The sequence below is a fragment of the Urtica dioica genome, chromosome 6 (genome assembly GCF_054948205.1).
Source record: "Urtica dioica subsp. dioica isolate 48M chromosome 6, U.dioica_male_clone48M_v1_H2, whole genome shotgun sequence".
Taxonomy (NCBI): Eukaryota; Viridiplantae; Streptophyta; class Magnoliopsida; order Rosales; family Urticaceae; genus Urtica; species Urtica dioica.
In genome coordinates this window covers 4,189,858-4,214,327 of record NC_142761.1, presented here as the reverse complement: position 1 = coordinate 4,214,327, position 24,470 = coordinate 4,189,858, and the positions used below count along the sequence as shown (strand labels likewise).

General features: G+C 40.3%; 2 protein-coding genes and 3 pseudogenes across 2 annotated transcripts; 2 read left to right on the top strand and 3 right to left on the bottom strand.

The window, feature by feature from the left end:
• Positions 1-6,720: 6,720 nt before the first annotated feature.
• LOC149393023 (adenylate isopentenyltransferase 5, chloroplastic pseudogene) lies at positions 6,721-7,702 on the top strand (annotated as a pseudogene).
• A 628-nt stretch (positions 7,703-8,330) lies between these two features.
• On the bottom strand, positions 8,331-9,199 carry LOC149393022 (adenylate isopentenyltransferase 5, chloroplastic-like; annotated as a pseudogene).
• A 2,206-nt stretch (positions 9,200-11,405) lies between these two features.
• LOC149393021 (adenylate isopentenyltransferase 5, chloroplastic pseudogene) lies at positions 11,406-11,876 on the bottom strand (annotated as a pseudogene).
• Positions 11,877-14,901: 3,025 nt separating this feature from the next.
• On the top strand, positions 14,902-17,718 carry RANGAP2 (RAN GTPase activating protein 2). The gene is made up of 2 exons (XM_089617155.1): positions 14,902-15,223; positions 15,735-17,718. The coding sequence occupies exon 2, from the start codon at positions 15,750-15,752 to the stop codon at positions 17,349-17,351; it is 1,602 nt and encodes a 533-aa protein (XP_089473281.1). The 5' UTR covers positions 14,902-15,223; positions 15,735-15,749; the 3' UTR covers positions 17,352-17,718.
• Positions 17,719-18,068: 350 nt separating this feature from the next.
• CHR23 (homeotic protein regulator) lies at positions 18,069-24,180 on the bottom strand. The gene is made up of 12 exons (XM_089617069.1): positions 23,712-24,180; positions 23,028-23,181; positions 22,860-22,924; positions 22,483-22,671; positions 22,246-22,395; positions 21,821-22,171; positions 21,462-21,721; positions 21,157-21,372; positions 20,600-20,807; positions 20,359-20,512; positions 19,512-20,117; positions 18,069-18,958 (listed from the first exon to the last, which is right to left on the bottom strand). The coding sequence occupies exons 1-12, from the start codon at positions 23,937-23,939 to the stop codon at positions 18,285-18,287; spliced, it is 3,255 nt and encodes a 1,084-aa protein (XP_089473195.1). The 5' UTR covers positions 23,940-24,180; the 3' UTR covers positions 18,069-18,284.
• Between the last annotated feature and the right edge of the window lie 290 nt (positions 24,181-24,470).

The window sequence follows — 24,470 nt, the reverse complement described above, 5'->3', positions numbered from 1 at the left end:
CTACATCTATGATATTAAACATGATTTTTAATCAAACACAACAGATCTAATTTTGAAGATCTCGGCGTCACGAATCCGTAGGATTTTGAATCACTCAATTTCGAGTTCATATGAGATAGATATGGTTTTTTGAAGTTTTTATGTAAAAAAATGTAGGAAAAAATTTAGGAGAGAGAAAATGACGAATTTGTTAATAAATAGGACCAAATCAGACCTTAATTATTGTCACGTAAACCTGTTGGCTATTTTCCTAAAAGTTGTGAAACGTATGCTAAAAATAAATTTCATAGTTTCATTTTGGCTATTTTGCTACACTGCCTATATATATATATATATATATATATATATATATATATATTATATATATATATATATATATATATATATATGCATATAAATCATCATATTAATAATTATTATTTAATTTTTAAAAACATGTCTATTTTAGTATTTTTACTATTATATATTTATTTTGCCAAACGCAAAATCAGCTTTTGTTACCAGCAACAACTGTTTTATAAACACTTTATCAAACATCTGTTAGTTTAAAAAAAATAGTTTTTTTTTAAAACTGAATCTAAAAGCGCTTTTTTTAAAAAAAAGTTATGTCAAACGGTGCCAATGGGCGTGTTTGACACAGCTTTTTTAAGCCTGTTTTTGCTGTTAGCAAAAACCAAACTGCAATCTTACTGTTTGGTAAAACAGTTTTTAGAAAAAATTTCAAAAACGATTTTTAAAATTGTACATGAGTCACAAAAGCTACGAATCTTAGCTTTTAGAAAAAGCGTTTTTGTATTTGATATAAAATTACTTTAATATCGTCACGTGATTATCCATAGTATTGTTAAATATTTATTTTATGTCTATTTTAGTCTTTTTACTATAATTTATTTATTTTACCAAACGCAAAATCAGCTTTTGTTACCAGCAACAACTGTTTTATAAACAGCTTACCAAACACCTGTCAGTTTAAAAAAATAGTTTTTTTTTTCCAAAAACTGAATCTAAAAGCGTTTTTTTAACAAACCTATGCCAAACGATGCCAATATTCATTAAGATAGAAGTCAATTGGGAAAAAAAGAAATTAAAATATTCCAGAATCGGAATAGAAAAGAATAACACTCAAATTGAAAAAGAAATCTTGATTATGATTCTTCGTTTCTAGAATTTTTTATCCTGATTGACTTTCTGTTCCTCGTGATCTTGATTAACCTTCTGTATCGATTAACCTTTTGACCCTGACTATTGTGAGAGCGGTGATCTCCTTGCCCATCCCGTCGGATGTTCCTGTACAGATCCTTCCTGGTAACGACATCACACTTTATGATGGACTTGTAGGTGGTCTCCTGGATTCTCGTGGCTTACGTCTTCGCTCTTGAGAAAAGTCATGGACGAATAACGGATGGCGTTGACGATCAACCACAGTGACAATATGTAGTTGTCCCATGGACAGTAAGGGACGCCCGGCAGAGATTTTAGAAGCCAAACATTAGACAGAAAATAAAAGGAAGATAAAATAATAGAAAACATAAGGAAAAAAATGCTGCCATGTTCAGTCTCCTAGACAATGTACCAACTTGGTACGTCCAGAGAAAGTGCAAAGCTAGGAACAAATAAGTGTTACCAATATTGCTAATAATAGGACATACATAGACAAATTGCATACTAAATTAAATAAATAATCATGAACGAAACTAATAAAATACATACATAGACATGAGAACCAAAATAAATAAATTAAAATAACTAAACCGGATATCACCAAGAAACCGGTATAGAAAGGGAAATGGAGAACACGTCGAGGCTTGTTTGACTATTTTCTTAAAGCGTCATTGCTCTCCCACCGGGTGTTGGAATAACTGAGCAACCGCCTCCCAGGATACAACGACGTACGAGAAGAACAGAACACCAACTTGTTCATCTCCAGCGAACTTGAACGTATGACAGAACACTACCACCTACATCGAGAGAATTGAGAGGAAAGAAGGAAATATTTTTGTGTGTTCTTTCAGCCATAAGCTCTTGGCTTTTTCTTCTTCTTTTCTGTCTTCAAATGAGAATAACAACAAGCCTTTTAAAGGCTCATCTCCAAAACAGTTTCCGAACACATTTATCAGCCTTTTAATGAAGGCTGCATAAATGAGTAAAACGTTCAGCCCATTATTGTGTTTTGAAGGCTGTACAAAACTGCCCAGAACATCCTTAATTGCATGTTAATAACCAGCCATTAACATACACAAAATTGTTTCAGAATTAATGATGTTTTGCAACACTTTGACCATCAATTTCTCATTCACATTAGCTCCGATTTTGGCAAATAAATAAGCGATTTTATACATCTCGCAACGAGGAATAAGAATCAGTCAAAACATTTCAGTTTTGATGAGTGGACCCCACTCGAATATTTGCCACAAATTAGCCAATAACTTGATATTAAATTCTCGTTAATATCAATAACCACATTATTTTCCAACAATAAGTTATATGTACAATGGAGTATAGAAAATCAAGTCCTATTCATAAGGAAAATAAAACATGTAGAAGTTATTTCAAGCTAATCAAAATGGGATAAAATCACAAAAAAAAAAAAAAAAACTTAAAAAAGAAAACCAAGTACCAGAAGAAGAGTACAATTTTCTAGTTTCATTTTCACCCTTGACCATATTTTTGTCTCAGGCCAGAGGAAGATAAATAATGAAGAGAAGGGTACAATTTTCACGTTTCATTTTTGCCTTGACCATATTTTTGTATCGTATGCTCAGAAATTAATAAATACGATTGCTCCATCTTTTTGAGCGGTAGACATCTATACTCTATTTCATTCTTATTTTCCAAATCAATGCAACTTAATTTCTAATGTAAAGTTATATGTTAACATTATTAAGAAGATTATCATTTTACAAATTATCCATGTTTGGACTCGTATATGTTTGAGCAATTTCAGCAATTCTTCACCTTGCAGCCTCATGACATATGTAATACCTCCATTATATATTCTAAAGATTTTTGTTCGTAAGGATCAATATCACTCCGCTTCGCGCTTCCGTTCATTCTTTGTCTAAGAAACTCTCAATGTTTACCGTTGTAGCATCGTGAGATTCAGAAGGTCGGTAGTGACAAAAATTTATTATTGATATGCAAGGATTGTTAGTCTTTTAGCTTTTTATTATTTTATCTATTTATATTCTTCAATACAATCTAAACGACCGAGCCTCTCTCTTGACTCTCTTTCTCAAATCGTCTTTCTCGTTTGGGAAATTAACAAGAACGACACGATATGTGATTATTTGATGTGTTCAAAATTCAATAAATAAAAATCACGAGCATGAAGGACCAATGACTATTCTCATCCTGGGTATTGGAAGGAAGAGGAAATACCACTTCCGTTAGTATGTCTTCCATTGTTTAACGGAAGTGACAATTCCGTTAGACAATTTTTTTGCTTTCTGAGGGTTAACAGAAGTGGTAATCCGTTAAGACAGTTTTTTTGGCTTAATGGAAGTAGTATCCGATTTTTAATTAAAAATAATAATTAATAAGAGACAAATAATATCAGTCATTACATGTGTAATTATCAACGGTTCATGGCTTTTTTAATTAAAAAAAATACAAAAACAAATGACTAATGGAAAGTAGTGGAAGGATCGCCGTTCAATAGCCTTTTTCCACTTCCAAAACACTATTGGAAGAGTTCCATCCGATACCGTTAGCTACGGAAGTAGTATTTCATCAGGCACAAAAAAGCAAATGAAAATCTTACTTCGGATAAATTTTGTACCGTTAGCTCACCATGCGATTATTCAAAGGATATTTCATTATTGTAGAATATCATTATACATGACATGACATGACTTTTGCAAGTCGAATAAAAAGCTCCTAGATTTACAGTAGATTTATGAAGCCACTAGACTTGGACATCAAACCTTCAGCGAAATCTCGAAACACGTGAAAGTCCAATTTGCTTGGCTTAGTTTATGGTTAGCTCACCTGTGTGAAAATTTTCTTCTAATATCGCACATGTGCAAAACTTGATAAAACAAAGGATATTCGTGATCTATACGTACAATATATATATATATATATATATATATATATATATATATATATATATATATTGTTCAAGCACTTTGAATTTTAAAACTACCTGTTCCTAAGCGGGTCCATTGAGTAGTTTGATTACATCTTTGTAACTCATCTCTTCGGCCCAGTGATCTTATGAGGTATCTTTATTACAAGGTCGAAATAAAAAACAATCTCTTTTTCGTACGTGTCTTATTGACCATATATTTTTGAATTTTGTATATAAGCAGAGCTCTGATTTTAGAAAATTCGCACAAAATTATATCCATGAAGCTCTGAATACGATTTGATTTGATAGTTGTTTCCGTGGTTGGTGCACCATTGTTGACTCCAAATTTCTCTATTCATTCAATGTTTTCGTGGTATCACATCGATGTTGTCTATCTTTGTAATGTCTTTATGTTTTCTCAAAATCCATAATATATGTAGTTCAATGGAGGTGATTCATGTTTTCCACGGGTGACTCCCAGCTCCACGCGAGCCTCTTGAAGCTGCTCGCGGAGACTCGTAAACTCTGCCTTTGAGTGAGAACCTCGCTCGGCACGGGCCAGCTGAGACTTCGCTTGAGCAAGCTCCTCTTGAGCAATGCCCATGCGTCGAATAAGGTCGTGAAGGATCTTCTCGCCCCGGATCGCTCGGGCAAGCACCTGAGAAGGCGAAAGGACAAGTCAGCAAAAGACGAGATCCTATCAAAACAAAGCGAAAGGATAAAGCAGAGGAAACTTACTCTCTGTGCGTCGGAGACGCCATGGCGGAAGAACTCCACGTCGCTGCTGGCCACGACGCTCTTCCACATCTTCATTGAAGATTGCGCGAGCCCCTGGGAACATTCCCCTCTAACCTCCACAGCCTCCACCTCGATCATCGAGTTCGCGCGCTTCGAGTCTGAAGACGTATCTAGAAGAGCTGAGGAAGAGGGTCGCTTCAAGGCAGCGCGGGGACCGCTCTCCGCCAGGTGACCGGCATCGGACTTCTCCCGAACGTTCCGTGCCGCGATCCGGGAACGGATTTCCGCCAACGACTTCGGGTCTCGAGAGGCCTTCGCCAGGCGCGCCCTCACCCTAGCCGAGGAAGTTACAAAGCAACAAAGTCAGAACCCTAGACTAAAACAAAAATAGAGAGAGCAAAAGTCGGAATACCTGGAAGATCGCTGCTCGAGGGAGATGACACGACGCTGAGGGCACTCTCCGCCCGCTCACCAGCTTTCCGAGCCTCCGATGTTCCCCGGATCTCCTTCACAAAGTCGAGATCATCGGTCCCGGCGTCGGCAAAGAACTCGGTCAAGGGACCAAACCGGAAAGGTGCATCACCGAAGGCCTCGGCTGAAACCCACACCTACGCTCTCCGGTTGTGCTTCTTCGAATCCGTGATCAGCTTAGTGTTCCGGCGATCGCTGGCCATGGATTATGGAAAGAGGTACCAGAAAAGATAGAATGCGATACGGAATCTCCAAAGATGCTACACTCACTCATCATATAGATGAGACCATCGATTCGACTATCACACTGTATACGTAAAACCAAAACCGTTTTGTGCTCATGAATTTTTTGCAAGCTTTTGTGATAAGAATCTTAATCTGTTGTTTATCTGGGTACATCTAAAAGGACAATCATCAATGTACATATGTAATGATTTTTTTTTTGGCATGAACACAAACTTTGCCGAGTATTGTGATGTGGTGGTTTAAACTGACACCGACAAATATATTACAAGTAGTTATGCCAAAACTCTTCACTTAGTTTTGGTCGAAAATTCCTTTTTTTTTTTTTTTTTTTTTTTTGTTGTTATATGAATCTTGGTTGTATTAAAGAATTTTATAAACAAGTTGTAATAGCTAACTTGAAAGCTTGTAAAGCTCCAACTACCATAAAGGTCAAAATCAATGTTTTTCTTTTCATTCATTTTATCTCGTTTCTCATTTTAATTTTTTTTTTATATATAGCAGAAGAATTTCGGTGATGAGTAACTACCAATATATATATATAATTTTTTGAGAAATTGTTTAATTTGCTACCAATTTCATAACATTTTTTCACTTTCCATCAAAAGACTAATTTTTCGCAAAATATCACCTCTATGTCAACAATGTTGACATCTATCTATGTCAACAATGTTGACATCTTATAGTGAAGGGCAAACATAGATGTCAACATTGTTGACATAAATGGTGGTATTTTGGAAAAAAATTATCATTTTGGTGGAAAATGAATTTTTTTTATGAAATTAGTGACAAATTAAACAATTTCTCTAATTTTTTTTTGTGGACCTTTTGAAAAAAAGGGCTTAAACCTATGCTTTACTACCTCCCTTGCAGGTGGGCTGGGCCTGCGCACACTGTAAAAGACCACACTATTAATGTAAAAAAAACAAAAAAATAGATTGTGTTAGGTGAGAAGTCGCCCTAAAATACCTGCCTCACAACTCTTCCTTAACCACAGTTTCCTCATTCCATTCCCTTCCTTTTTCCCCCCGCAAAAAAAATCTATGAAGAAGAAAAAGAAAGGTTTCCTCTAAAACTTTTGCGGTGATCCCTAAATACAACTGTCTCTCTCTCTCTCTCTATTCAATTTCATTATATAGATATTAGATATATATATAACAAAAACTCTCTCCACTACACACGCTACTACAACTAATTAAACAATTGCACACTAATATTATTATCATTATCATCAAGCCATATAAAATATAAGTATATATTACGAACCTTGTTCCGTTGTGCCCCCTATAAAAATCTCACAATTCCTGAACCTTGAGAGAGACACAAAAAAGAAAAGAAACAAAAAAATGAGCATCATTTCAAGCCCTCCGACGATGTCCATGGCTTTGAAACAACCACCGCCGCCGGTGGCGCTGAGCTTCAACATGGAGACGTACCTGAGCCACGGGAAAGTGGTGTTCGTGATCGGAGCCACGGGGACCGGAAAATCGCGGCTCGCGGTGGACATATCGCGGAGGTTGTTCCCGGCGGAGATCGTGAACTCCGACAAAATGCAACTCTACTCCGGCCTCGAGATCGCCACCAACAAAGTGGGCCCCGAGGAATCGTGGGGCGTCCCTCACCACCTCATCGGGGTGGACTCGATCCTCGCCCGGGGGAGCCTCCCCGTGGTGGCGGGCGGGTCGAACTCGTTCGTGGAGGCGGGAGCTCTGCTTCCTCTGGGTCGACGTGGCGCCGGAGATTCTCAAGAAGTTCGTCTCCGAGCGCGTCGACAAGATGGTCGAGTCGGGGCTGGTCGACGAGGTTCGGGGCATTTTTCAGCCCTCGGCGGATTACTCGCGGGGGATCCGGAGAGCCATCGGGGCTCCGGAGCTCGACGAGCTCTTCCGAGCCGAGCTGAGAGGAGCCGGGCCGGCCGAGAGGAGGCGGCTCCTCGGCTCGGCGGTCCAAGCCATCAAGGACAACACGTGGCGGCTCGCCGTGCGTCAGGTCGGCAAGATCCGACGGCTCAAGGCTGTCCGATGGGTTTCACCAGATCGACGCCCCGCCGGCTTTACGTGGAGAGTGAGAGTGAGAGCGAGAACGCAAATCTCTCCGCCGCTGGGCCGTGGAAGCCGGGGCTTGCCACGTGGAGATCGGCCATTGGGTCGTCGATCGACAGTCAGCGGGAATATTTTATAACTAACTTTTTTAATATCCAAAATTGAGAAAAAGAATAAAAAAAAAAAAAAAAATACGGCGTGGACTGAGAAAAGGGGTCGCTTTCAGAGAAGCGGAACTTAATAAATAAAACATTTTGGCGGCCGTACAGTTTAGGAGGGTTTTAGAAATCCGTGCCGGCATTGGCCTCCACGAACTACGGCGTGGACTGAGAAAAAACAAAAAAAAAAAAACAAAGCCCCCTCCCGCGAAAGGCCAGGCGGCACAGCGCACGCGCGCGTGCAAACTGTCTCTGTCAGGTGGGCCCCAGGCCAATGCCGTAAATTAAGTTTTATTTATAAATAAACAAAATGTTTTATTTATAAATAAACAAAATGTTTTATTTATAAATAAACAAAATGTTTTATTTATAAATAAACAAAATGTTTTATTTATTAAGTTCCGCTTCTCTGAAAGCGACCCCTTTTCTCAGTCCACGCCGTATTTTTTTTTTTTTTTTTATTCTTTTTCTCAATTTTGGATATTAAAAAAGTTAGTTATAAAATATTCCCGCTGACTGTCGATCGACGACCCAATGGCCGATCTCCACGTGGCAAGCCCCGGCTTCCACGGCCCAGCGGCGGAGAGATTTGCGTTCTCGCTCTCACTCTCACTCTCCACGTAAAGCCGGCGGGGCGTCGATCTGGTGAAACCCATCGGACAGCCTTGAGCCGTCGGATCTTGCCGACCTGACGCACGGCGAGCCGCCACGTGTTGTCCTTGATGGCTTGGACCGCCGAGCCGAGGAGCCGCCTCCTCTCGGCCGGCCCGGCTCCTCTCAGCTCGGCTCGGAAGAGCTCGTCGAGCTCCGGAGCCCCGATGGCTCTCCGGATCCCCCGCGAGTAATCCGCCGAGGGCTGAAAAATGCCCCGAACCTCGTCGACCAGCCCCGACTCGACCATCTTGTCGACGCGCTCGGAGACGAACTTCTTGAGAATCTCCGGCGCCACGTCGACCCAGAGGAAGCAGAGCTCCCGCCTCCACGAACGAGTTCGACCCGCCCGCCACCACGGGGAGGCTCCCCCGGGCGAGGATCGAGTCCACCCCGATGAGGTGGTGAGGGACGCCCCACGATTCCTCGGGGCCCACTTTGTTGGTGGCGATCTCGAGGCCGGAGTAGAGTTGCATTTTGTCGGAGTTCACGATCTCCGCCGGGAACAACCTCCGCGATATGTCCACCGCGAGCCGCGATTTTCCGGTCCCCGTGGCTCCGATCACGAACACCACTTTCCCGTGGCTCAGGTACGTCTCCATGTTGAAGCTCAGCGCCACCGGCGGCGGTGGTTGTTTCAAAGCCATGGACATCGTCGGAGGGCTTGAAATGATGCTCATTTTTTTGTTTCTTTTCTTTTTTGTGTCTCTCTCAAGGTTCAGGAATTGTGAGATTTTTATAGGGGGCACAACGGAACAAGGTTCGTAATATATACTTATATTTTATATGGCTTGATGATAATGATAATAATATTAGTGTGCAATTGTTTAATTAGTTGTAGTAGCGTGTGTAGTGGAGAGAGTTTTTGTTATATATATATCTAATATCTATATAATGAAATTGAATAGAGAGAGAGAGAGAGACAGTTGTATTTAGGGATCACCGCAAAAGTTTTAGAGGAAACCTTTCTTTTTCTTCTTTATAGAAATTTTATGTTGGGGGGGAAAAAAAGGAGGGGAATGGAACGAGGAAATTGGGGGTTTGGTTTTACTTGTGTTTGGATATTTTGCTCAGAAAATTTAGTGTTTGAACTCCAGAATGAAATGAAGAAGTGTGGTTAAGGATGAGTTGTGAGGGTTATATTTATGGGGATCTAAAAGGTAGTACGGAAACTCTGACTATTATCTACTTTTTTGACATTAATAGTACTGATGGTTAAAGGTGGCCATGAGATCCCGCGGGATCCCGTTTCCCGTATTTTTGGTATCATATGGGAAATGAGAAATGAGAAAAAATCGTATTAGTAAATGTGGTACCGGGAATTTTGTCCCAGAATCATCCGGAAAATGGGATGGAACTGGGATTTCCGTTTAGCATCATTTAGTACCATAATTTTAAAATTGTATTTTTTTAATTGAAAATATATGAATTTTTATTTATTTTTAAATGTATTCATGATTGAAATAAAATGAAAAAAAAATATGGGAAATACGGGAATCCCGGAACCGCGAAATATGATACCGGGAATTCCCGGTACCGTGGAAAATGGTTCTGCGATTTCCCGGTACCATTTTTTACGGTTTCGAGAGTCCCATTTCACGCAAAATATGGGAGTGGGGGATCCCATTTTCCGGGTTCCATATGGCCAGCTTTACTGGTGGTCTTTTACCGTGCGCGTATGACGCGTGGATAACACATCACATACATCATATCTGAAATTCCGAATAACACATATATGATCATATCATGTAGTTCAATATCTTAATAAATATTTTAGTTAAAGAAAATGTTGAAACTTGAATTTATTTAAGGCAAAGATCTGAGGTCGGAAATACAAGATAATTCAATAATTTTGATAACAATGTTGACATCTCATAGTGAAGGGAAAAAATTAGATGTCAACATTGTTGACATAGATGGTGGCATTTTGGGAAAAATTAGTGTTTTGGTCGAAAGTGGGAAAATGTTATGAAATTGGTTGCAAATGGAGCAATTTCTCTAAATTTATTGGAAAAATCGGTTGTGTCGGTGAGACCATATCCCGAAGACAGTTTCAATCTAGTATGAATTGTCTTTACACTAGGTTGATATAAGTGTAAGAGGGAAATTAGTTAAAAATGATGCTAGAATGTCGATGATAGGTGAAAATGTTTGATAGTCGAGTGTGTGTATGAGCGTAAAAATCGATGAAAGCTCTAGATTTTCTTCATCGTGCAATTTTAGCGTGCAATTAAATCCAATACAGAAAACCAATCAAGCCAAACAAAGGGTGAAAAACTCTCAAGACGAGAGTAAAAAACCACGGGACCCGTAGGCTGCTTAATTAACTTTCCGCTAACAATATAATGAGTACACCAAAAGTCATCTCCAACACATAGAGGTTCATCATCTTCATCAACAACATCATCATCATAATCAAGATGACATAAAAGAGGAACAATCTCACCAAGTGATGGAATACTCAAATCGGGTATCTAGAGAGTAAAACGGAAAGGCCAACACACTAGGAACGACGAGCATGTTGCAAGGAATCTCCCCTCTGAGTTTGAGCCAAAACGGATGTCGTTTGACTACCGAACCTCTTGCAAATTGCCCAAACCTTAACTTTCTTCTTCTTTCTCTTCTCTTTATTTTCCCTCTTTTTTTCACTCTGTTTGTCTATAGTTACTTCTTTGCAGTTCTCTTGTGCGTTAAAGCCAACACAAAAACGCATGTTTCATTCTTCGTTTTTTTCCTTTTATTTCCACTTGAATGTTTGCCCTTATTTTGTCAAGCCCATAGGCATAGGTAAAGCCCAACGTACACTACTAGAAATATGACATTTAGCTACGGAAGTATTAGCGACGACTTAATCGTCGCTAATATTTCGTCGCTAATCACCCTTTTAGCGACGAATTTATCGTTGCTAATTATTTGGTGCCAAAACTTCTAAAGTTTGGCGGCAAAGATAATTAGCGACGATATTTTCGTCGCTAATTATTTCTATTCGTCGCTAAGTTCGCGGGAAAACAATTAGGGATTATATTATCGTCGCTAATAGTTTGGAAAACAATCTGGTGAAACCCATCGGACAGCCTTGAGCCGTCGGATCTTGCCGACCTGACGCACGGCGAGCCGCCACGTGTTGTCCTTGATGGCTTGGACCGCCGAGCCGAGGAGCCGCCTCCTCTCGGCCGGCCCGGCTCCTCTCAGCTCGGCTCGGAAGAGCTCGTCGAGCTCCGGAGCCCCGATGGCTCTCCGGATCCCCCGCGAGTAATCCGCCGAGGGCTGAAAAATGCCCCGAACCTCGTCGACCAGCCCCGACTCGACCATCTTGTCGACGCGCTCGGAGACGAACTTCTTGAGAATCTCCGGCGCCACGTCGACCCAGAGGAAGCAGAGCTCCCGCCCCATCCGGAAGCTTCCGGAGTCCACGAGCGCCTCCACGAACGAATTCGACCCGCCCGCCACCAAAGACTCGGATGCGTTTCTTCGCTGCGAGGGCGTCAAGGTCGATGACGTCATGGAGTCCGTCGAAAGGAGACCGTTCTATTTGTACAGCAAGGCTATTACGAGGAACATCAAAGCCTCGCCTCGACGTTCCTCGTAATCTGGGCCACTCGAAGCTGAGCGAGGTCGATATGAGCGCCAACATGATGAGGAGAGCCGGGGCTCGATCCTTGGCTTCCATGGTGGTTCAGAAGCCGGAGTTCAAGCTGCTGAACATCAACGGGAACTTCATCTCCGAGGAGGGAATCGATGAGGTGAATGGGAACTTCAGCGACTGTTAAGTATTTATTTTTAAAATAAAATAAATATTTAAGTTACGTATATTTGATTTTTTAGATGATTAAAGAAAAAAGAGGGAAATTTGGGTTGTTAAAAATTAAAATATTAGATGATCAATAAATTAAATTGAAAAGAAAGTAAATTGATTTAAAATTCATTGAAAAAGAAATTAAAATATATATTATATACGCCAAAAATTAACTTCCCTCTACCATTTACCATGATCATAGGTTTGCGATTAGGAGCCACCAATGGATAATGGATAAAGGTTTAATGTTAACATGTATTGGACTATTTAGCAAATTTAAGCACATACTAGTTTGTAACTTGATAATGGGCTATTGCCACACTTGCTCCATGTGTGGGGTGATATCTTAACATTTTTTTTTTGGAATTATATTTTCCGTGAGAAAACAAAATGATATCCAATGGAACGTGAATCTTTTGTGGTACTTTTACGACGTGTTTAAATTCAGTCAAGAATTTAGATTTAGCATAAGAACTTGTAACTAGACCATTAAATTCAGGCAAACTATGTACAAAACTCTTGATGAAATCTTTGTTGATGGATTTGTTCACATACCAACTAATCCTTTATTTGTTAACATACAAAGTAAAAAAATTCCTTAATGTCATCAGATATAGGATTTATCATCGACTCTATCGACAAAACTAATGTTTAAAAACTCATATTATGTCCTTGAATATATATGTTTAAAAACCATAATCCACTACAACATAAAAAAGGGAATAAAAAAATATACTCAAATAGTATACATAGTTAGGTGGACCCGAGTTAAAACTAGCACAATACATTTGCAAAAACTCACACTCCTCTAGCGCTATAAAAAAAAAACTAGAAATAACGCAATAGAGAATATAATAACAACAAGCCCCAATCATCGATCTGAATAGAAAGTTTTTCAATGTCGTCCTCCAAGTTATTCATTCTTCTAAGCAATCTATAGATTATCTTCTTTGCTCTTTCGCATACAATTTTTATGGTTAATCCAATGAAAAAAAAACAAACATACATCGTGAGTCTGCAAAATCCAGCAACTTAGGAACTTTCACCCATGATTAAGATTGGTCTATGAGGCCCTCTCAACCCATGGTGAGCCATAACTGCAACAAATCTGACTAAATGGCTTTTGAATTTCTTTCAAAGGTGATGGAATATGACAATGACTCTCATGTTTGGATAGGAGTATGAATCTTCCATTCAAAACAATATTTACGAATTCACTACACATGCATAGTCAAACTCGCATTTTTTTAGGTTTAACATGTGAAAACAATATGGATTTAATGATAATTATATCAACAAATGACATAATTTGTTGACATAAAAAATCATTATAAATTTGTACATGTCAACAGACAACATAATTTGTTGACACAGACGTCAACAAATTTTCAAATAAACTCAAATTTGTTGACATAAACATATGAGATATATTGAGAAATTGCATAATTTGCCACTAATTTCATAACATTTTCTCACTTTCCATCAAAAGACTAATTTTTCCCAAAATACCACCTCTATGTCAACAATGTTGACATCTAATAGTGAAGGACAAACATAGATGTCAACGTTGTTGACATAGATGGTGGCATTTTGTGAAAAATTAGCATTTTGGTGGAAAGTGGAAAAATGTTATGAAATTGGTGGCAAATTAAGCAATTTCTCTATATTGGTGACATATATAATATATATCAACATATCAAGTCATTTGTTAATATATATATATATATATATATATATATATATCAACAAATATGCAAGAGTGTTTTAATGCATACTTAGTGTAAATCTCCTTTTGTATAGTGTTTTTGTCTCGGTCTCGGTTGCTTAGAGCAACTCCAATGGTTTACCATAAGGACTTGCTAGTAAATTATAAAAGATTGGAGCTAATAGCTTCATCATTGGAGCATGATTTGACTATTGACTTAGTGGAGCAAAGTAGCTCTATAGAGCAAATTAGCTATAGCAAAAGTAATGGACCCCACATTCATTTGAACCAATGAGAATTAAGTAAAAATTTAATGAAATGTTATTTGTATGTGTGATACATAGAGCAAATAGAGAGAGATTGACTTGACCATTGGAGCAATGGTTGTTGCTTGAATGAGTTGTAGTTTGAAAAACTTAGGTGACATATTAAGCTAATGTTACTATTAAAGATGTTCTAAATGCTTATCTGGTATTTTTAAAGATTCGTCTGTGACAATTATTAACACCTTGTATTTTCTTTCATTTGTCACTATTGATACGTTAAAGGTACGCATTCATGTATTATATTTGTCTTTCATGGATGGTTGTAATCTCATAATTTATGAATAAATTTTGTTAATTTTCTTTAAAAAAAAAAGATAACAAGACCAAGGATTTTTAACTGGTAAAATTAATATTAGTCGATCAACCGAAGAAACAAAATAAAACAACTTTCTAGGTAACTTTGAAGAAAATAAAATCCATGAAAGATTAACTTTTATTAAATCTAAATTGACCTCTATTTCATATTGGTTTAGAAAATGTGGTGGTGGCACATTGTGATTTGTGAGTGATTGGACCATTAGAAGAGAAAAGCAAATGAGTGTAGTTTTGGAAACTTAAGAAAATAGGTCTGTTTTTGGTCAAACTTCACTAAATACTAGATTTATTAAACTTAGGGCTTAATTTTCTTATAATGAAAAGGTACGAGGATAATCTTAGGCCGTGCGATATTAGATGTTGCCTAATAAGCCCAATCGGGTGCAGGAATAATCCTATTCCGACATCGGGGCACAATAGATTCCTTATTCCCAAACAGTCCCTCAAAAAGGCATTGGCCTCTCAAAGTTAAATCCCAAACAAAAGCCAGCGCTCTCTCTTTTTTCAGTTTTTCCCTCCATTCGCTCTCTCACATTAAATTTATATTTTATATAAAATATTATAATAACATAAATCATTTTGTAGCACTTTTGCCATTTTGAATCTCAGAAGATAACCCGAGAAACCGCACACTCGCACAGCGCTCAAAAGACACAGTTTTTACCTCTTCCCTTCTCTTGTAGGGTTTCGAATCCGATTCGTTTGATTTGTAAGTTTTACTCTCTCTCTCTCTCTCATGCCCTCACAAAGGAAAATTTGTGATTTTTATGTGTATTTTTTCTTCTTCTCATTTCATTTCATTATTTTCGGTTTGCGTTTATGTGTAATCTGAATTTATTCATCATAAAGTTGCGACGCTGTGGCAGATCTGTCGCATTTATTGAGAAAAATGATTGACGCTTTCTGGGTTTTGTTTTTGTATTTTGTATTACACTTCTTTTAGGTTTTCTTTTTATTTTTTTAAAAATGAATCATTGTCTTGTAAAGCTTGCTCTGTATATCAACATCCTCGTGGATTTTTAGTTGTCTGAAATGTACTATTTTCCCCTCTTTTTATCCGAAAGTGTGTGTCTTTGTTTTATGCTTGAGATTTGAGATGTCTAATCACGATCTCATATTTTCTTCCCACAATTTAGCCCTATTACATTTTTTAATATAACTTTAGTGAGATTGATGACACTGATGAGAGAATTTATTATTTTTTTTTTTTTTTGTTGCAGAGGTGAAACTCGGACATGGAGTCGCAAAACCATTCGCTGTCGATCAAGCTGTGGCCTCCGAGCCAGAACACGAGGAAAGTCCTCGTTGAACGGATGGTGAAGAACCTCTCAACCGAGTCCATCTTCACCGAAAAGTACGGAACTCTGAGCCACGAAGACGCCGAAGAGAACGCCAAGTCCATCGAAGACTCGGCTTTCTCCGCGGCCAACAAGCACTACGAGAAAGAACCTGACGGCGACGGAAGCTCTGCGGTTCAGCTCTACGCCCGAGAATGCAGCCAAAAACTCCTCCAAGTCCTCAAAGGAGCCCCGAAGAAGGCCGAGAACGGGGAAGAAAAGCCCTTCATCGAGACCCTTTTCGACATTTCCAAGGGTCAACGGGCTTTTATCGAGGCCGAGGAGGCCGAGAAGCTTCTCGAGCCGCTGAAGGAGCCAGGAAATGGGTACTCGAAGATTTGCTTCAGCAACAGAAGCTTCGGTTTGGAGGCCGCCCGAGTCGCGGAGCCGATCCTGGCTTCGCTGAAAGGTCAACTCAAAGAGGTTGACCTCTCGGACTTCGTTGCGGGGAGACCCGAGGCTGAGGCTCTCGAGGTGATGACCATTTTCTCCGAGGCCTTGGCGGGGAGTGTTCTGAGGTCGCTGAACCTTTCGAACAATGCTTTGGGAGAGAAAGGAGTCAGAGCTTTCTCGGCGCTGCTGAAATCCCAGTCGGATTTGGAGGAACTGTATCTGATGAACGACGGGATCTCCGAGGAAGCCGCGAGGGCGGTCTCGGAGCTGATTCCCTCTACGGAGAAGCTTCGGGTTTTGCATTTCCACAACAACATGACCGGCGACGAAGGCGCTTTGGCCATCGCCGAGGTCGTGAAGCGATCTCCGTCTCTCGAGGATTTTCGCTGCTCGTCAACGAGGATCGGCGCCGACGGAGGCGTCGCTCTCTGCGAAGCCCTCGGAGCTTACTCGGGTCTGAAGAAGCTCGACCTCCGAGACAACATGTTCGGCGTCGAAGCCGGGCTCGCTCTGAGCAAAGCTATTCCAAAGCACGCCGATCTCAGAGAGGTTTACCTCAGCTACCTGAACTTGGAGAACGAGGGATCGGACGCGATCGCGAACGCTCTCAAGGGCTCGGCTTCGTCGCTCGAGGTCCTCGAGATGGCCGGGAACGACATAACCCTCGAGGGAGTCTCGGCCTTGGTGGCTTGTATAGCCTCGAAGAAGCTTCTCGCGAAGCTCAACTTGTCGGAGAACGAGCTCAAGGACGTGGGGACGGTCAAGATCAGCAGCGCGTTGGAGGGTCACTCGAAGCTGAGCGAGGTCGATATGAGCGCCAACATGATGAGGAGAGCCGGGGCTCGATCCTTGGCTTCCATGGTGGTTCAGAAGCCGGAGTTCAAGCTGCTGAACATCAACGGGAACTTCATCTCCGAGGAGGGAATCGATGAGGTGAACGGGATTTTCAAAAAGACCCCCGAGGCTCTCGGGCCGTTGGACGAGAATGATCCGGAAGGAGAAGAGGACGGCAATGAAGAAGATGAAGACGAGGCCGGAGAGGACGAAGATGGTGGTGATGAGTTGGAATCGAAGCTGAAAGGCCTCGAAGTCGGCTCGGCCGAGTAGACCCGCCGGGATTTTTATTGAAATAATTGTACCTTTCAAGACCCGTTTTAGGTTAAAGATTGTTCTGCTGAGAACTGGTGTCAGTAGAGGATTTAGTTGTTGAATTTTTTAGCTATTTCCGTTTATTAGATGTTGGTTTATTTTGTTGCCTTTTAGATTATTAGGTAAAACAGAAAAAACCTTGGCAGAAATGGTGGCTCTGGGTCTTGCAGAGTCAGCTTTGGCCGAGGCTTGCTCTCTCATCAGCTAAAATTGTTGCTTGCTTTTTCTTGAAGCGCATTGAAGCTTTCTGTGATGTTGAGGATTTTGAGCAAGAATTATTATTATTGAAACTTTGAAAACTTATCTTAATCGCATGATCTTTTTAGGAGTAAGATTTTATGTGGGGAAAGTTCATCCAGGTTCGTATTTGATATTTTTTTTTCTTTTTATTCCGAAATTTTCACATTATAGATCATGGGTCAATTGTTATTCAAATAATCCCAAAATTTTTGCATAGTTTGAAAAATCACCTGGCATAAAAGAGCACTGATATGCGTCACCTATTGGAAAATTATTGCATCTTGATAAGTCTGAAGGCTTATATGACCGGCTTTAATCTTATATGTTATCTGTAGGATTATGAAACAAAAAAAGGTGACATTTGTAGGAATGTGCACTTATTCTCCCAATGATTGAAATGGTAGTACCTCTTCAAAACAAAAACGGACAAAAACAGAAAGAAAAAAGTGGATAATAATTCCATAACAGCTATTGATTTTACAATGTAGCTCAATAGAAGAACCAACCAAAGCTTTGTAATACAAACTAGTAAAAAAAAAAGAAAAAAAAGGAAGTATTAAACAGCTAGCACAAGCCACTTCTGTATGAGATAAACCTGAGGAATGAATCTATCAAAAAGGGTAATCTGTAAATCAAAAATCACTCTCTCATTCACGAAGCCCACCCATTTCCTCCTCTCCCATTCGAGTTCGAAAACGAACTCTGTGTCGAGTAACTCGACCTCTTCTTCCTGTGAGTCTTCCACGTCAGCACCGTCGCCGACGAACTCTCATCGTTCTTCCTCTCCACACCACTATCTTCTTCCTCTTCCTCTTCTTCTTCCGATTTCATCCTCTTCGGAGCAGGAGTCCGATACATATCATCGCTCTCCGCGGGGGTCGTTTCCGTCAATTCGTTATCGCCCTCTTCCCTAACGGCTCCGGCGGCTCTCCTCTTGCTCGCTGCTCTTCCGGGGGAAGAGCGCGTTGCTGCCACGTCATCGCCGTTCTCGACGGCTCTCATCCACTGGACGTCGCTGAGGGCGTCAGCGTAAATGACCTCTTTGCGGCGGCGCTTTCCGGTGAGGGCTTTGGCGGCGGCCTCGATGTCTTTGGCGGTGGTGTCGGGTTTCTGGTAGGCCCACTCGGGGACCTCGTGGTCCTCCATCAGGCGGGCCCGGTAGTTCTCCTTCTGACGCCTCTCCTCGTCCATCTTCTCGAACATCCAAAACTCCTCGTCTGACCTGGCGGCGAGACGGTTTATCTCTCTCTCGCTCGGCACGTCCGTCCCGAGCGAGCTCGACCCTCGCCGCATTATCTCCTCTAGCAACTCTCTTCTGTCCTGAGCTGTTATCGACATTAACAATAAATAAATTATCAAGACATTATTTCATATTGAGCTCAATCATCAGTGTAGTAAATAATGAACTGCATGTTACACGACCCAAGTTTATTTTATTTTCAGGCTTTCTAGCGGAAATAGGCCTTTAACTATTATTATTGTTATACGAGTCGCATTTTGATCACCAAACTATTTTTTTTTTTCCTTTTCTTTAAACTATTATTTTGTAGCCTTTTAGTCCTTTTAAAAAAAAAAAATACATATTTAACTTTTTAACGAAATCTAAACATATTTACCAACACAAGTCACTTGTGAATTTCATTAAGAAAGAAACTAATTAAAATTATCTTCAAAACCCGAAATTACTTTAAAGACCATTTTACTATAAAAAAAAAAAAAAAAAAAAAGTCGAGAATGCCATTCGCATCATCACAGTTCAGGGACTGAAGTCTTATGTTTCGCCTCTAAATTCCACTAAACAGGCTTTACTTCTTGGAATCATGGAGTCACAACAGAGTTAAAAAAAAAATAAACAAAAGGCAAAGACAGTGAACGAACCTGTTGAAGTAGTATTAAACAGCCCGGCCTGGATGACCTTGGCGTCGATGCCCATCTTCTGCTTCGCGCGTTCCAATATGACCTCTTCGATCGACCCGACACTGACAAGCACGAAAACGCGAACCTCCTTCTTCTGCCCGATGCGGTGGGCCCGATCCTCCGCCTGCTGGTCCATCTGGGGATTCCAGTCGCTGTCGAAGATGATCACCGTGTCCGCGGTCTGCAAGTTCAGGCCGAGCCCTCCGGCGCGGGTGCTGAGGAGGAACATGAAGAACGGGGAATCGGGGGCGTTGAACTGCTTCAAGAGAGTGCCTCTCTCCTCGGTTTTCGTCGACCCGTCGAGCCTCATGTACTTGTAGTCGTGGAGTTGGAGATAGATTTCGAGGATGTCCATTAAGCGAGTCATCTGCGAGAAGAGAAGGACTCTGTGCCCGGCTCTCTTGAGTTTCGGGAGCAAGCGATCGAGGAGCTCGAACTTCCCCGATGCCCTTGTCACCTCTTCTCTCCGCCACATGTTGTAGTCTCCCAATACGAACAGATATGGGTGGTTACAGCATTTTCTCAGCTGCATTGTGAGGTTCTGTAGACTCTTCGACTTTCCCGTGCCTACCACAGAGTAACAAAAAAAAAAACAAATAACCCGCCTCAATGATTATTTTTAGCTTTTATTCATAGACCACAAATTCAATTAGTTGACTATTTCATTGCCTTAAGTCTTATCGCATGCGTTTTGATAAACAGATACAATTCACAAGGCTAATTTACTAATTTACTCTTCCAGGTCTAACAGTAAGACTAACACAAGGCTAACGTGCACTAGTAAGGGGGAAAAAGAAAGTCTACAAACCATTATCTAGCCCGACTCTTCCCACATCGGTAACTTGTTGATAGTACACTTTCTGCCAAGCTGACATGTCACATTTCAATATGACCTGGGATTTTCCAGGAAGGTATTTTTCCACCTCGTCCTTTTTCCTCCTCAATATGAAGGGTCTTATGACCTATAACGAGTCGATAAAAATTGATTCAAAATAAATAAATAAAAAATAGAGAGAAAAAAAAGAAAAAAACTATGAGACAAGATTTACGTGGTGGAGACGGCGAATAATCAATAGCTGTTCTTCCTCAGTCAGAGAGATATCACCCCGATCGGCGAACGGTGCATTAAACCAATCCTCGAAGTGAGTTACCGAATTAAAAATGTGTGGGAGAAGAAAGTTAAGCAGTGACCATAACTCCTGAAGACTGTTCTGTATTGGGGTGCCCGTCAATAATAGTCTCCGTCTTATGTCATAACTGCACGTAACGAAAAAAAAAGTTCTTAGTTGGGAAACTGTTAGTTCCTTAAGGGTAGTATCGTAATTAGAAATTAATAGTTAGCTTAGCTAACGCAACTACTTAGTATAAATAACAAGCCTCTTGAAAGCTTGTAATATCTTTTGTTTTCCTATTTTGCGAGTAATGAGAGATTCAAGGTCTTATCAGAAACCCTTTTGCAAAAGCAATCAACATTTTATGAACGGAAAATAATTAAGAGCTGGAAAGAGATATTTGGTGGGAGTTCCATTAACTAAGTTTCAACATATCGAAAGCGTTGAAGATACGAGATGAGTTATCTTGCAATGTGAGCATGGCATCTTCTTACCCGGCAAGTGTCTGTGCCAGAGCGCATTCGTGATTCTTCAGCCTATGGCCTTCGTCAACAATCAGGTAGAACCAAGGAATTTTTTTCAGAAATGTTTTATCTCTCATAATCAAGTCATAATGCGTGATCAACACATTAAATTTTCCCTCCCCTGATAATTCTTCCTTCATCGCCTTCCTCTCATCTTGGCGCCCATCATAAAGAACGGCCGTGATACTGAATCAAGTAGATAAATCTCTCAGGTTTTCTCAAGGATGAAAAATCTCTCAAGCTAAATATATATATGTATATACACACACACGTACCTTGGAGCCCATGTTGCGAATTCATGAACCCAGTTCGGAAGTACTGCCTTCGGAGCAACTATCAAGTGCGGCCCCGTAACGCCCTTATACTCAATGAGATACGCAATCAAGGATATAGTTTGTATTGTTTTTCCCAAACCCATCTCGTCGGCAAGAATGCCATTCAGGTTGTTGTTGAACAGAGAAAGCATCCATTGAAGACCTTCTATTTGATAAGATCTTAACTCTCCACCTTGTAGGCTAGATGGTTGCTCCGTTACCTGTAAAAATCAAACATTGAAGTAAAATCATTTTCAAAATATTAAGCTAAAAATATGTATAACAACTATTGTTCAAACACTTTGACAATTGACAACTACCTGTTCCTGGATGGAGTGAATGGCTGAGTTATATTGCCGCTGACCCTCCAGCAAGTCATTATTACCGGGACCAGAATCAATGATTTCCTCTTGATCTTCCAAATCCGGCGAATCGGCTTCCGAGTCCGTCAACGGTTCGATGCCGTCCGAGACTTTGAAGTCTTTCTGGCGTTGAACGGCGGCTCCCAAATTGGCCAAAAGTTTATTCGTCTCCTCGAGAAGCGTGGTAAGCCTTTCGTTCTTGCTCTCTTTAACCATTCTCATATAGGCTTCTTGATCGTCGGCCTTCAGTGCCTGGAACCTCAATTTCTCGGCTCGCGTGGCTCGCTGCCTTTGCCTTCCGTGCCACGCCTGTTTTCGAAAAAATTAACACAACACTCACCACTAATAAATCCATTATTCGGGGCAGAGAGAGAAGAACGTACCAGGACTCCGTCGTTCCTTTGCTTCCGACGTTTCAGCGTAGCCTGAATTTGCAACTGAAGCTCACGCACCGAATTAAGGATTTCGGCAAAAAATTTCCTTTTTCTGGTGTCGACTTGATTCTTCTCGTCCTCTACGATCCTCGAGAGCCTCTGCATCGAACACTTTCACATTTTTCTAAGTACCTACTTAATTTCCCGAAGGACAAGACTCGAATGAATCGGGTTTGAGGGACTAACCTCGGCGTCTCGCTTCTTTCTGAACTGATCATCGGCCTCCATTGCAAAAGCATCTCCGACTCCGTAAAGTGGGTGTCGCAACCGCATAAAGCCCCAATCAAATAGCTGCTTGTCAGGCCGTGCACATTTCTCTCGGAGCCAATACTCTGAGCTCACTTCCGACCTAACCTTCTTTTGTAGATCCGCTAACTGCAAGAAAAAAAAAAAAAAAAAAAAAAAAAAAAAAAAAAAAAAAACTCCTTTTTTATCCCCTCCAAAACAGAAACAGAACGGTTTCGTATAATCGAATGAAACCGTTTTAGCACATAAATAGCAAGGCCATGTAGGTATAGAAGAAAACTAATCCAAATCACTAATATAAGTCAATCGAGTCTTACCTTAAGTCCATAAAGTTCAATCAAGCACTTGGTCTGCAAATCATCTCCCCTACTCGAAGGTAATTCTGATTTTGAATACACCACTCAAGAATAAGTAATTCATGTGTGAAAGACATTATTCCACTATTCAATGGATGTATAAAACATTTACACTACACTGACTATTACCTTCCAGTTCGGCTAATCGATGCTGAATATGGCTTTCATGGCGGTTTTCCTTTGCTCTCGCAAGTTCGCGACTCGCCATGCCATTTGGATGTTGCTTCGAAAGCGCCTCTTGGAGGTCAGATAACAAATCTTCGGGTTCATTTGCATTATTAGCCTGTTAAACGTTACATTAAAATCAAGATTCAGAATGCCACATCTGAAAATACAAAACCGAGGTAATAACTGGTTCACTAATCAACACAAAGCCTCTTTATCATGAAAATGTGAAAACTTTGAATACATTGATAGTACATAAAAATACCAATCTAATGATTTTTTTTTTTTGTACCGCCACATGGAAAAACCAATTCATTAAATAAAAATCAAGGCTTTAGCCTTTTCACCTTCAATTCACACACTTAGTACTTAAAAAAAAAAAAAAAAAAAAAAAAAAAAACATGAGAAATTCAGTCAAAATTAATCCGAACTTCAGACTTCATTATCACTCATAAATAAATACATAAAAATCCAATCTTTTCTCAAGAAGGATAATCATCAAGGTAATAGAAAGAAAAATAAAACTTCCACACATCCTAACGAACCCTAGAATCCCGAAATCCACTTCAAAATTCCCCAACACAACCAATAAAACCAAACAGACTATCAAATTCCATAAACAAGTAAGAGAGAAACACACACTCGTACCAAGTCACTCTCTCGGAACGAATCCTCGGAACCCTCGTCTTCGTCGTCGCCGCCGTAATAGATATCGGAGACGCCGTCGAGAAGCTCGGCGGAGAGAGGGAGGTTTCTGGAGACGAGAGCGAGAGCGGAGATCAGAGAATTGGCCTCCCGAACTCGGTCGAGACAAGGCGGTCGGTCCTGGCGAGCCTGGTTCTGGCTATGGCTCTCGAGCTGAGCCAGAACCACCATGGCTATGGCGCGAGAGACGAGCAGAGAAGAAGAAGAAGCGGTTAGTTTAAAAAATTAACGGCTATTTAAAAATCTTTATACATATAGATATATCTCTCTCTCGTTTGCTCGCTCGCTGTGCTTTTTTTTACGATAATTAAAGGACTCGCAAATTAAAACTCACTATCTAACTAAAAAAAAATTGGGGCTTTTTTTTCGCTAAGTCCTCTCTGTCTATCTCGCTTTGGTTTTGTTTTGCTTTCGATGCGAGTTTGAGAGAAATTACGGTTCGGTCCTTTTATTATGTCTCGTGTATAGGAGTTTCGACCCAACACGGTGCTGTACGGGAAATGACGATACTACCCTTCAGATTTTTTTTTTTATACAGCACCCGCCAGTCAACAATGACAAACGATTGCTTTACTAAAGCAAAAAACGACAAACGATTTATGTAACTTAAAATAACAAAAATCTCAATTTGATCAATTTTTTAGTTATATGACCCTGAGTTTGTCAAATTGATATCTGATAAAAAAAAAAAAAAAAACTTGA